We start from the raw sequence: 12,682 nt of genomic DNA, 5'->3' as shown, positions 1-12,682 counted from the left end.
GATTCTTCATTGTGCATGTTTTGTAAAGCAAACAAACATCACTTATTTTCCTGCGAAGCCTTCAAGAAAGCTTCAATCTCACAAAAGTACAATTTTTTACTTGAGAATCGTGTATGTTTTAACTGTCTCAGCAGCAATAATCACGTCTCGGCACAGTGTAAATATGGAGCATGCAAACGAAGTAAACAGAAGCATAGTACTTTACTTCATGTAGATGAAGGTACATCCAATGTAAACCACCAGTGTCATGAAGCGTCATCTGGAGGTCACGTGAATACATTGATAGTAAACAATACAAGTGATTCTTCACAGCATTCAGATCAAGCACCTCAAGCTTCTTATTGTTCAATTAAACAAAAAACTACGTCACAAGTGCTACTTGCTACGGCAATTGTTCAAGTAAAAGACATAGTGGGCAATTGGGTTAATTGTCTTGCTCTCTTGGATGTCTGGAGTCAGAATAATTTCATTATTGAAGATGTTGTTCAAGGTAATCGTCTTCGAAAGGTAAATTATCGAATTCCCATTCAGGGAATCAACAATTCGTGAGCTGAATCGAGTCACTCAGTAGAGATCCCTCTCAGATCTAATTATAGCAAATTTATGACAAGTATTTTGTGCTGTGTTGCCAACCATCACAGGACTAATGCCTTCAGAAAGGGTCGATGTTTCTGAATGGAACATTCCAACCGATTTTATACAGATTTTTATTCAGCGGAGTAAAGATGTATGCGGAACATGGCAACACCGCAAGCACCGACTCACGGTGCCACCTCGGCAGTTTCCACTGTTCAGTGGACATCGCTTCGGACATAAGATATGTTTTAATAAAATTTGAAGTATGGCCTTTTCATGGAATGTTTTATTTTAGTCGGGTTCCTCATAAATCAGAAAAACACTACAGTTTTTTTTTTTCTCTGTTCAGCTACTGATCAGACGTCCCACTGGTGGTCCGGCGTGGTGGGTGTTGCTGCCTACTGGTTGCTGGGAGAGGACGAGCAAGCAGAAAGATTGTACGCGCGAGTGGAAGTTCTACCTGAAGCTCTGGAAAAGGGAAATGACCCTCTGCCCCGAGCCATATTGGCTGCTTTCAGGAGCAAAAGGGCCCTGCTGAGTAAACCACGGAAGCTGTCGTCCAAAATTGTTTTAAGATTTTGTAATCACGCAGGGCAGTTGTTGGAGGAAAGTATCACGTACAGTAGTTGCAAGCAAACCAGTAACACAGCTTTGGTAAGTTGTAACTTTTTTTTTTACATGTAGTATAGAAAAATGTGCAGGACAGCTTATTGGTAGAGCCATGCATATTTCATTTTTGATGGAAACACGAAATGTGAAATGACATGTAATGTTCATTTTTCATGTTTCTGAAACCATGCATTGTCACAAAATAATGTGCAATGAATTTGCGAAATAAACTCTTAAACCTGAAATTTAGAGTTTATTTACCTACGCGACACTGTCTGAATTATCCTGCAAGTAATGCAATTCAAGGAAAATTGATTAATTCTGATGTAAATATTTCAGAAGCAAAAATGGACTCCTTTGCACAGAAATAAACTTAAATGCTCTTGATAATTATAGAAATAAGGTGGTAGAAGGGAAATGTTATTTCTTGTGTAAATAGTGTAGTTTTCAAAATTAAATTTAGGGTTTTATTAACCATTTTAACACCGAAATGTCATTTTATATACTGCTTTTGATCCAAAAATGTACCCAGTTTTTGTACCGAAATTTTGATCTTGTGTTCACCAAAAATATGTCAAAAATATGTGGGCATACTTATTGCTGTACAGATAATAACTTAAATTGTTTCCTGATAAGCCTGTCAGCCCTTATAATGCTCTACAAATTGAGCTACGATGGCTGCAACCTAAAGTGAACAGAAAAATACAGGGATGTAGCTTTCAAGAATTGTGTTGGAGTTAAAAGTTGACTTTATACCTCACGTAGTATAGTATTGGAAATTCCAAGAATCTTTGGTTTGATCCACTAACTTTTTCATCAGTTGTAAGTGTTATTTGTTCAGGAACCAATCCATAAATGCAAGACATCCATATTTATAGTGTTATCCCAGGATCATGTTACTTTTGTTATCATCATCATTTAGTTATTCTTGTTGTTACTGCCTTTTCTTTCAGAACAGAGCTTTGCTTCATAGTCAACCATGGATATTCTTTGTTTCCCACTCAGTTAAGAAAATGATACAAGTAAATCAGGGTGGCTACTCACCGGGAATTCCTTGAATTCTGGGAATTATGCTTGAATTTTTCTCCGTAGACATGAAAAATTGCAAATTTTATTAATCCAAATCCCATTGAATTTATACATATTTATAAATGTCCTGAGGCAAGTATTTGACAGTTAACTTTTATTGTTATTGAGGAAGGAAAAGAAAGTTTTGTATATCTTACCAAGATATGTGAAAATGAAATAGATGATTATTGGCTGAAACTACCTAGGCTGACATTTTATGTTTCTACGATTATTTTTGACATGATGATTGAATGTTATAACTGCAGTTTATTATTTTGCAGAATATGATTATCCTTTTTGGTAAGTGAACAATGATGTACAAGTACTTGTTGCTCTGTGATATGATATTCGTAATTGCTTACGCAGGTCTGTCAGCATGTGTATCCATTTTACATCTGTAGATATTGCATATTTTCACACAATAATATACAGTATTGTTACTTAGAACTGTTATTGCATAGAGTAGTTTCCTACCATGTATGGGTTTTAGGTTAACAGTGCTGCTTATTAGGCTCTGAAATGCGGGACGTTGCCAATCATTCCACTACAAGAGTAGTACGCCCGAGTGTGGGAGCACTCTAATATACACTTTACTGGTTGCTCGAGTGCATTGTAGTTGCATTGCACGTGAAATAATAGTGTGCAATGCTTCGGCAATGCAATTTCAGAAGTCAGCTTTTCTTCGTTGTGCTACCGGATTGCGTTGAAGTAGATGAAGGCACCATGTGACCAGTGATCTGAGAAGAATTTCTTCCATTCGAAGCATGAGCGTTAAGAATGAGGATTATCAGACATTTTTTTTCAGTATAATTATTTTAGTGACCCAATATTTCTACAGAAAGTTTTTAATGGGGTACATAATTCTAACATTTGTTATGTTTTTATGTTTTATAGACAAAATAAAGCAGAATCGTGATCACTAGACTGCAATAAAATCTAGCAAAATATGCATGTGAACATGCTGCAAAAACCTAAAAATTATGCAAAATGAAACTTGATATGGAAGTAACCAGGAATGGAATTCTACTCTTTATCATCCTCCTCATCCTTCGCTGTTTCCTGTCTCTGGCTGGGTCAGCATAGAAGTCAAGCCTCTTCATTTTCTTCTGGTCTTCCACCACCCCTCTCTTTCCATGGTGTTCCAATCTTGTCCTCTTCTAAGACTCTCCACTATCCACCGACATCTTGGTCTCCCCCTTGGCCTTATTCCCACTCCTTGTGCATGGTAAGCTCTCAATTGCAGTCTTTCTGCATCCATCCTCTTCATGTGTCCGAACCACCTCATCTGTGCCTGATCTATCCTGTCAGGAAGCTTCACCACATCCACCGTCTGTAGGATCTCCTCATTCCTTATTCTATCCCTTCTAGTCTTCCCAAATATACTCCTTAAGAAATTCATCTCCACTGACTGCATCTTTCTTTTGTCTGTTTCTGTCATTGTCTAAGTCTCCGCTCCGTACATAATTGTTGGTATGTAGTATGTGTTGCATGTTACCTTCTTGCATTTCATGGGGTATTTCCCTGTTCCAGATTAATCTTAAAACACTTTGATATAGTCCACCACCCATTTGTCCTTTTCTGTTTACCTCCTTGTCTATTCTTCTTTTTCTCTCTATCATACAGAATGCAAACGAACAGTACAACTGCCACATAAACAAGACAGAGTAGGCTAAATTAAGTTTTTTCACTCAAAAATATTTAATCAAAACTACATTCACCATGTTACAATATTTAACAAAGATTTTTGGCACATTTATGATAACCAGGGAATGGATTTATTATGTAGTAAAAATATGCTAAATATGTAAATGCATATTTAGTTATTTTCACCAAAATATGGAGTTAAATATGGACTTAAAATTGTAAAAATTTACCTTTTTAATAATATAAGACACTACATGAGCTACATAAAATACAGTACGCTTACATTGACATTAATAGTAAAACAACACAAATTGTATTTTTATTTTCGGTTTCCAAAACAATGAATAACAAAATTTTGTTGTAAGTGTTCGAATGTGAATTTCCTTCCGTTGTCTCTTAAGATGGATTTATATTGACTAAAACTGCGTTCAACATTATAGATAAGGCAAGTCTAATTTGTTGGTTATTTGCAAGAAATTCACCCAACTCTTTCGGTCACACAGGGACATGTAGTTATTGTGCAAATATATATGTTCTGAAATATGGAAATAATATGTAAAAATAATTGAAATATTAGTCAAAACCTAATATATTTTTACTGTCCACTGTTGTATATTGGAACTTGGAGACCATTTTCTTTAGTCATCTTGAAGGTCAAGAATACTCCAACAAAAAATAACAGTAATGATTAAGAAATCCTAACATGGTGAGGTACCAGCTGTGCCATCCTACAAATCACATTTTTTTTGTCTGCCTGTGAAATGAGGTTGATTACCTGATTTTGCTAACATTAAGAAAGTGGTTGATAGAGATGAATTAATAACAGGCAGTTTCCAATCATAAAAAAATCTTACATTTGACCAAAAGAGTCAAAATCCTAAGAAATTCTGTAAAATTTTACATGGAAAATAAAATATGCAACATAAATGTTACTGCTATTTCATTTATTTAACATTTTTGGCAAAGTGCATAAAAAGCTATTATTGTTCAAATATGCATTTACGATAAAAACATGGATTTGCATTGAAATCCTGAGTCTAGTGATCATGCCCAAGTTTAATTAAAATTCTCCATGAAATATTTAACATTTTATTGGTGTTTGTAAATTGTGTGTCCATACTCAATTGACATCAGTAAAATGTTCATATCGATACATCTCTGGTAACTATAAAGCCCGTGTGCATATTTAGAAAGATATTTCTGCAACAGGTGTTGAACAAGTCAGTTATGAAAATTCAAATTAACTCTTCAGGTATGAATATGAAAGCATACGTACAAATACCTTGCTTTACTTGCTTTCTGCTTGTAAGAGGATGCAAGAAATGCATACAGTGTATATTCTGTCAAAAAAGTACTGGGAATTGTTAAATAAAACACACAATTTTAATTTATTCGTCAATATTTATTTTGTCGCCTTCAAAGTAGGCCTCATTTGATGCAACACACATATGCCAGCATTTTTTCCAGTCTTCGAAACACTTTTTATAGGCGCTTTCCAGTATGGCCTTAAGCTCCTTCCACGAATTTTGCTTTATGGCTTCAATCGAGTCAAAACTGTTACCCCGGACCGGCAATTTTAGTTTTGGGAACGTAAAGAAGTCACACGGGGCCAGATCTGGTGAATACGGTGGTTGATCGATGGTATTTATTGTGTTTTTGGCCTTAAATTTGGTCACAACTGTCGCTCTATGCGATGGCAATTATCGTCGTGGAAAATCCACAAATTGATCTTCCACAAATCTGGCCATTTCTGATGGATTTTCTCACACAAACGCTTCAATACGGACAAATAGTATTCTTTATTGACAGTCTGTCCCTCTGAAATGAATTCATGATGCACCCAACCATGAATATCGAAGAAAACAATGAGCATCACCTTGACTTTTGAGTGACTTTGACGTGGTTTTTTTTTCGCTTTTGGCTCGTCTTTTGTCCTCCATTCTGATGACTGTTGACTTGTTTGCATGTCAAACTTGTAGACCCATGTCTCGTCACCAATTATGATGCGTTCCATGAATGTGGGATCAGAATTGGCACGGTACTGTTTTTGAAGAAAATTCAGCTCTTTTGGAACAAGCCGTGCGGCGACGCGTCTCATGCCCAAAATATCCACCAAAATTGAACGAACCGACTCGTGAGAGATGTTAAGGTCACTAGCTATCTCTCTTAAGCTGGAATGGCGATTATCGAGCACAATTTCCTTCACTTTTTCGATGTTTTCATCGGTTGAAGAGGTCGAAGGTCGTCCAGAACGAGGCATGTCTTTGACGATATCTCGGCCCTCCTTGAACACTTTGTACCACTCGTAAGCCCATGTTTTTGATAAAACTGATTCACCATAAGTCTTTTCTAACATTTTTAGCGAGTCAACACACAAAATTCCGTTCGCAACACAAAATTTAAGGCAAACTCTTTGTTCAATAATTTCATTCATTGTAAAAATCGTGATGCACTACTGAAGTGGACTGATTCAACCAGCTGCTGTAAACAAACTGGTTGACAGATCACGCTCATGTTTGGCATAGTAATTAAGTGCAGTGCTACCAACTTAAGGAAAAAAAATATTTAAAAAATCATTAGCGCAGGCCTTTTAAATTACAAATTCACGGTACTTTTTTGACAGAAGGTATATGGAAGGTAACAGATAGGTGTTGGATACAGCAGTGGTTGGTGTAATATTCCTCTGCATAGTAACACAAAGTATTACATAATTTACATATTAGTTTACATTTTCTAAGAGATTTGATGACTGAGTAATAGAGTTACTTTCACAGTTATTTTATTGCATAAGGTAGATAATTCAAGCAACACTTTTCATACATGAACTGAAAGTGGATCCAAGGTTGTTTGATTTAAATCAGGTTGTGTTAAATGTTGTATTTTTTTTTAATGGTGGTTTAAATCACTTTAAAAATAAGGAAATGATGTATAGATTTATATAAGTAATGTGTAAGTAGTTTGTAGATATCAGAATCACTTTTTGTGAAAGTACATTATTCTCGTAATCATTCGATGGTGTTTAGATACTCTTAACATGCTCAAGGAAAAGCATGGGAACAAACTATAGGGTAGGTCAAAAGTCAGATTACTAGACCATGGTGCTTGTTTGATTGATTTGATGTTTTAAGTCTACTTTATGCACTGAAAGGCTAATTTGGACTGGACCTACTGTTTAAAGTGGGATCCGAACGACTATGTGCCTCCACCAGTATCGAACCCGGGACCCCTCGATTATAAAATGACTACGCTACCACTGCACCTTACCCCACATCCCATAAATGTTCCTTCACGGTGCTATATGCATGGGGAACTTTACCTTTTACTGTGCTGAAAAACATGTATGCATTTTTTAAAAAAAATCACAAGCTGTGATTTAAATCCAAAAAGTCTGATTTTTTTTTTAGTAATCAAAAAGGATTTTTTAAATAAAAATCATGATTTTTATCCACCCTGAGCGGATCACATTTTAGGATCAGCATTTCTTGATATGTTAACTGAATGGCCTATCTCACAGCTGAATGAAGACATTATACAGTTGGACTCCTCATTTCCACATGGAAGTGCAGAATTTCTTGAACGACACCCTTCTGTAGCAGTGGATCGGACATGGAAATGATGATGACCAGGATCTCCTACCCAGGCCCCCTAGCACCCCTGACCTTTCACCCTGTGATATTACATAAAGGATGCTGTTTATTTTCCTCCTCTACCTCAATCCATACCTTCTCACTACCACTAGCTACCATTTTGTGATAACTGCCTCCTTAATTATGTGTTAAGAACAAGAGGTACACCAAACTTAGTTTCTCAATAGATTGCAGTGGCAATGATAGTTATTTGAATAACGCCGTACCAATAATAACTTCATCAAACCCAGACAATCATTTTGGAAAGTCCTGTACATGAGCAGTATTTAAAGAAAAAAAAAACACCGGAGCATTTCCTACACTGTAATTCAAAGTGTACATTGTGCATTGGGTGAGTAAGAGGAACTGTGAGATTTTCACGTGAACATGTGATTTGGATGGAGTACACCCTTAGTTTATTTTGGAACTAACAGGATTCTGTTGCTCTTGTCACAGCGCAGATGTTCTAGCACACATATAACTGGGCAACTAAAGGAGTATACATGAATCTGTACTGTATAATATTTTCATTAAAATTAGAGTTTTATTGCACTTATGGCCACTCAAAATGTATCAGTCTCAATCCAGATCCCCTGCATATCATAAAACAAGTACTTTGCAAGATTGCAGCCCAATGATGAGCGTGTTTTATTTTTCAAGTTCTAAGCTTAATACATATTGCAAATTTCAATATATTGCATGAAACAGTACTTAAAGCAGTTAGTATTTGTATTTAAGAATTTCATTTGAAATTAAATGTTGTGTAATGGTACTTTATTTTTTGAGAAGTACTCTTTAAAAGGTTCTTTTGTGAAAACCTGTTAAATTGATTTGCAAATAGGGAAAATCAAATTTGCAAAATTGAAAATGCTGCTTGAAAATAAGAACTAATATGAGCAAGATCAGACAGCTATGCAGTGAGAGGGTATAGAAGAAGCCAAATCATTACAATCAATTAGAGAAATGTGGGCAAAGGAGTCTTTAGTTGCATTCTGTGTAAAGTATGAAAGTTAAATATTATATGTATGTCTTCTAAAGTACATTTTCTTTTAATTCAAACAGCTTGCCCAGTTGTTAGTGTGTGATTGGCTTCTTGAAACAAGGACTGCAATTTGGGAAGAAGATAGCTTGGAGTCAGAGTGCATTGTACCTGTGACTCCTGTGGTCCTTAGTAGTTTCCAGCGTGATTTGTCATCCTTGAGATGCCTCACACAGCTTGTACCAGTAAGTTAATTTGATTGAGTTTTTAAAGCTTCATTGAAAGTGATACATTATACCTTTTGCACTGAAAGTATATATATTTTTTTTATCCCTTTGAGTTCCCTTGTATATGATTGTGTACGTTACAATTTACACGTTTTAAAGTAATCAGTTTATTTCAACGAAATATTATTTGTTACACAGAGTAAACTTTAAAATGAATGTTTGATGTGGTTTGGTTCATTGCCAGATCTCCAGCTGGGTACCATTTATGTCCAAACACATTTGCAATCTTAGTTTGATCTGAGAATTGCATTCTGGTGGTGTTCGTCAGATTATTGTGAATCACATCATGTAGCTTGAACTTCAGGTCATCAAGATTTGTCTGTTTCTGTGCATAGACCTAGGTCTTGATATGTCCACAGCCAGTAATCTGAATGCAAAAGGTCTGGTGACCTTGTGGGCCTAGGTGTGGGTCCTCTGCAGCCAATCCATCTCTCCCTAAATTGCCCATCAAGAAACTCGCCAACTTCAAGGGCAAAGAGAGAGAGAGAGAGAGATAGATAGATAGATAGATAGATAGAGAGAGCAGGGTGGCGACAGGCCTGGAAAACCTGGAAAACCGGGAAAAGTCAGGGAATTTGAGGTGTCAAAAAAAGTCAGGGAAATGTCAGGGAATTTCATCTTTTTTTTTTTTTTTTTATGGAACTCTGCACGGGAACAGGAAATCTCGTTCGCAAGTTTCAGCCTCAACTTTTAGGCCCCTTTTATGCGCAACACAACCACGGCTCCAGAAACCAGTGATGGCAGGAGGAGAGGGAGAGAGAAATTTCTGTCGCCCGGGCTTCTCGGCGGGAATTTTAAATTCGAACACTCTTTGGAGGAAAATTGTTATAACTCGGGCACTGTGGGAGCAATCTACTTCGGATAAGTTTTGTTTTGCAGCTAAAATATCATAGCAAGCAGCCGTGTACAACTCAGAACGCCGAACCGAGGAAGGGGGTTTTGGGGGCCGTGACCTTCGAATTTCAATGGAAAAAAAATAAGAATCTGGACTTTACCCCCTCTTCTCCCACTATTTTGGGGAGAAGGCGCAAACTTTGTATTCTTTTCAAAGAATGGACATTTCACAAGAGAATGAAACATATTTCATGTTCTTGGGTGTCATACAAGTTGAATAATAAGCCAAAATGTGATAATGTTTTGTTTTTTTACCAAAAATAGGAAATTTGCATTTTTGGAGGAAAATTGTTACAACTTGGTCACTATCGGAGCAATCTACTTCGGATAGGTTTTGTTTTGCAGCTAAAACATCAGAGCATGCAACATCAGAACGCCGAACCGAGGAAGGGTTTGGGGGGCGCGACCACCGAATTTCAATGAAAAAAAAACAATATAAAAATCTGTAGTTTGCCCTTCTTCTCCCGCTATTTTTGGGAGAAGGCGGCAAACCTTAGTATTCTCTTCAAGGAATGGACGTTTCAAAAGACATTGATTGTTCCCGAGTGCCATACAAGTTGAATAATAAACCAAAATGTGAAACTCTGTTCGGAAATGTGGCATTGATATGTTGCGGAGAGGGGGCGAGGTTGGTCATCAATATGAATTTCCCAGGCTTGCTCCGGACCTGGGTTAGAGTTTCCACCCAAACATAAGAGTACGAAGGTCCAAAAAGCACATTCATTTCGTAATGAGCAGGTATCATCGGGGGAGTAAAGGTTTATATTATATTATTATATTATATTATGTGGAAAATGCATTGAATTATCATTTTTTCTTGTCCGTATGGGAGTAGTAAGGATACTTGTCAACAGATGGAGGGGATAAGAGCGGGTGGCGCCATCTAATAGTGAGGCATATTTTTGGGCAAACTGAAGGAACATGGAAAAAATAGGTTCTATTGATATATACTATTTTCGTCGAATATCGCCACCCGACAAAGTATCTTACTACAACATGCGACAGAAACTGCATGGACTGCAACATCCAACAAAAATCGCATGCATAAACAAGAAGAGCTTTAGACTGAAAATATGCTGCTGGAATTTTATTACTCTTCTGGCTCACTTCACCTTATTTAATGTAGCAGTGCTTACGAAGGTTTTCTTTCATCATCCTGACGTATTACTGGTTTCGCACAAGTTAACATACGTTTACAATGACATTGCACTATTTTTAGATATCAAGAAGAATCCAACCAAACGGGATATATATTGAATACTATCACGAAAAAGTGAAACATAAATCTGCATTGGTGAACGTTATAAAAATTGGCAAGTGCATGCTCGCAACCTCAAATTTACTGCAACACTAGTATTGCAATGAAATTGACGCCACTCTCTGTCCTGTCTGTTTAAACTCGTGAGACATGGTCATAAATCTCTCACTGAGTGAAGTTAATGTCAAATATTATGAAATAAAATAATAATAAATACGTAAATATTTTAATATATTTACTCGAATCATTCAATCATAAAAGCAAATCACTTTCTTCAAAAATTGACTTTTCTCTGCCAGCCCTGCTAAATTTTCACTTTCCATCTACCGATTTATACAAGGGGTGGCCAGAAAGTAATTTCAGATTAGTAGGGAACCGCAAACGCCAAAACCGTGAAAACTGGTAATTGCTGCAAAATTATGTTTAGGAATGTGCAGTGATGTCTGGACACATTTTTCGCCTGTTCGAAATATCGAAATAATGCGAATTTGGCATATAATTCGAATTGTTGGCATTTTTAGCAATTTTTTTTAAAGAAATGTCCTAAAACAACGAAACATTCCATGAAATCCAAGATTCTTGTCTTTTCTAGGCCATGTTTGGGTACATAGAACATGCAAGTTTTCCAACATTTTACTCAAGAGTAAACTATAGAGTTATACTTATACGTACATGAAATAATTCCGACAGCCACATTAAATCATGCATTTCCCACGATTTTTTCAACTTCTATCGAAACAATTTGCATCACAGAGCAAAGTGGCAGGGTTCTAACAGGAGATCGAGTGCGTATCTACCGTCACACGAGAGCCACATCTTCGTACTTGTCGCACGAGATATGTTTTGAATTACCAAGCTAAGTGCACACCATCGGCATTTGTCGAGCGAGTAATAATGGAGCTCAGTCGTTAGGGCATCTGACTACTATGCGAGAGACCCAGGGTCGATCCCCTGCAGGGGAGAACCGAGATGTTTTCCACCTATTCAAACTGCTCCGGCACCCGCCCAGCATCATATGAAGCTGGTACCTTAAGGAAACTTTGAGGGATAAATGTAGCCAGGAGCATGTTGCTGATCACATCAGCCCCACCTTCGGCCGTGATCAAGAAAGTGTGGGACTCTAACTCCACACCCTATACACCTTCATGGAAAAGTGCAGGGGAGCACTTATGGTCATTATGCACCCTTCAGTATATACGGGGAAAATTCCATTATCTAAAATTCTTACCTTAAAATTAAAAAAGGGGTATGGAAAATAACTTTCCCAAAATAACTTTCAAGATATCAAACTCTCACGAAGAGTTGTGACTTACAATTTGAAACAGTAGTTTTAAAACACCATGAAGGTATAATTTCAGATATTTGCCAGAAAATGCGCTAAAATGGAAATGTGAATTTTGGGAGAAATAACACCGTATAGTAAAAAATAAAAAATAAGAAAATACACCAATTTGAAAAGAAATAACAAAATATCAGAGTCTGCTGATTAGGTATAAATAAAACAAGAATATCAGTTGTAATTTATTGCATTAGTAACAGTGAGTCCTAACCTAATTTTCGGCATAATCACCACCGTTGTTCTGGCATTTGTCGTAGCATGGCACTAAAATTTGTATGTCCATGGTATATGTGTCTGACAGCAAAGACTGGAACTATCTCTACTGCAGTGTAGCTCTCAAATCCTTGCAATGCCAGAAACCTCTTCAGTTAAAGGCCCATGCTGTACAGGGAGTGGTCCAAG

General features: G+C 36.8%; 1 protein-coding gene across 1 annotated transcript in view; it reads left to right on the top strand.

Moving 5' to 3' along the window:
- The window catches only part of SREBP (Sterol regulatory element binding protein), a 132,344-nt gene that overhangs the window by 89,812 nt on the left and 29,850 nt on the right, over positions 1 to 12,682 (top strand). The window contains exons 12-13 of the mRNA XM_083124230.1: positions 926 to 1,230; positions 8,586 to 8,747. Coding sequence (XP_082980356.1) covers positions 926 to 1,230; positions 8,586 to 8,747 — 467 coding nt within the window. The remainder of the gene's footprint in view (positions 1 to 925; positions 1,231 to 8,585; positions 8,748 to 12,682) is intronic.

The sequence above is a fragment of the Lepisma saccharinum genome, chromosome 6 (assembly GCF_977018435.1).
Source record: "Lepisma saccharinum chromosome 6, izLepSacc3.1, whole genome shotgun sequence".
In the NCBI taxonomy this organism is placed as follows: Eukaryota; Metazoa; Arthropoda; class Insecta; order Zygentoma; family Lepismatidae; genus Lepisma; species Lepisma saccharinum.
Note: the sequence above shows the minus strand (reverse complement) of the source record. Positions and strands in the feature narration are given on the sequence as shown.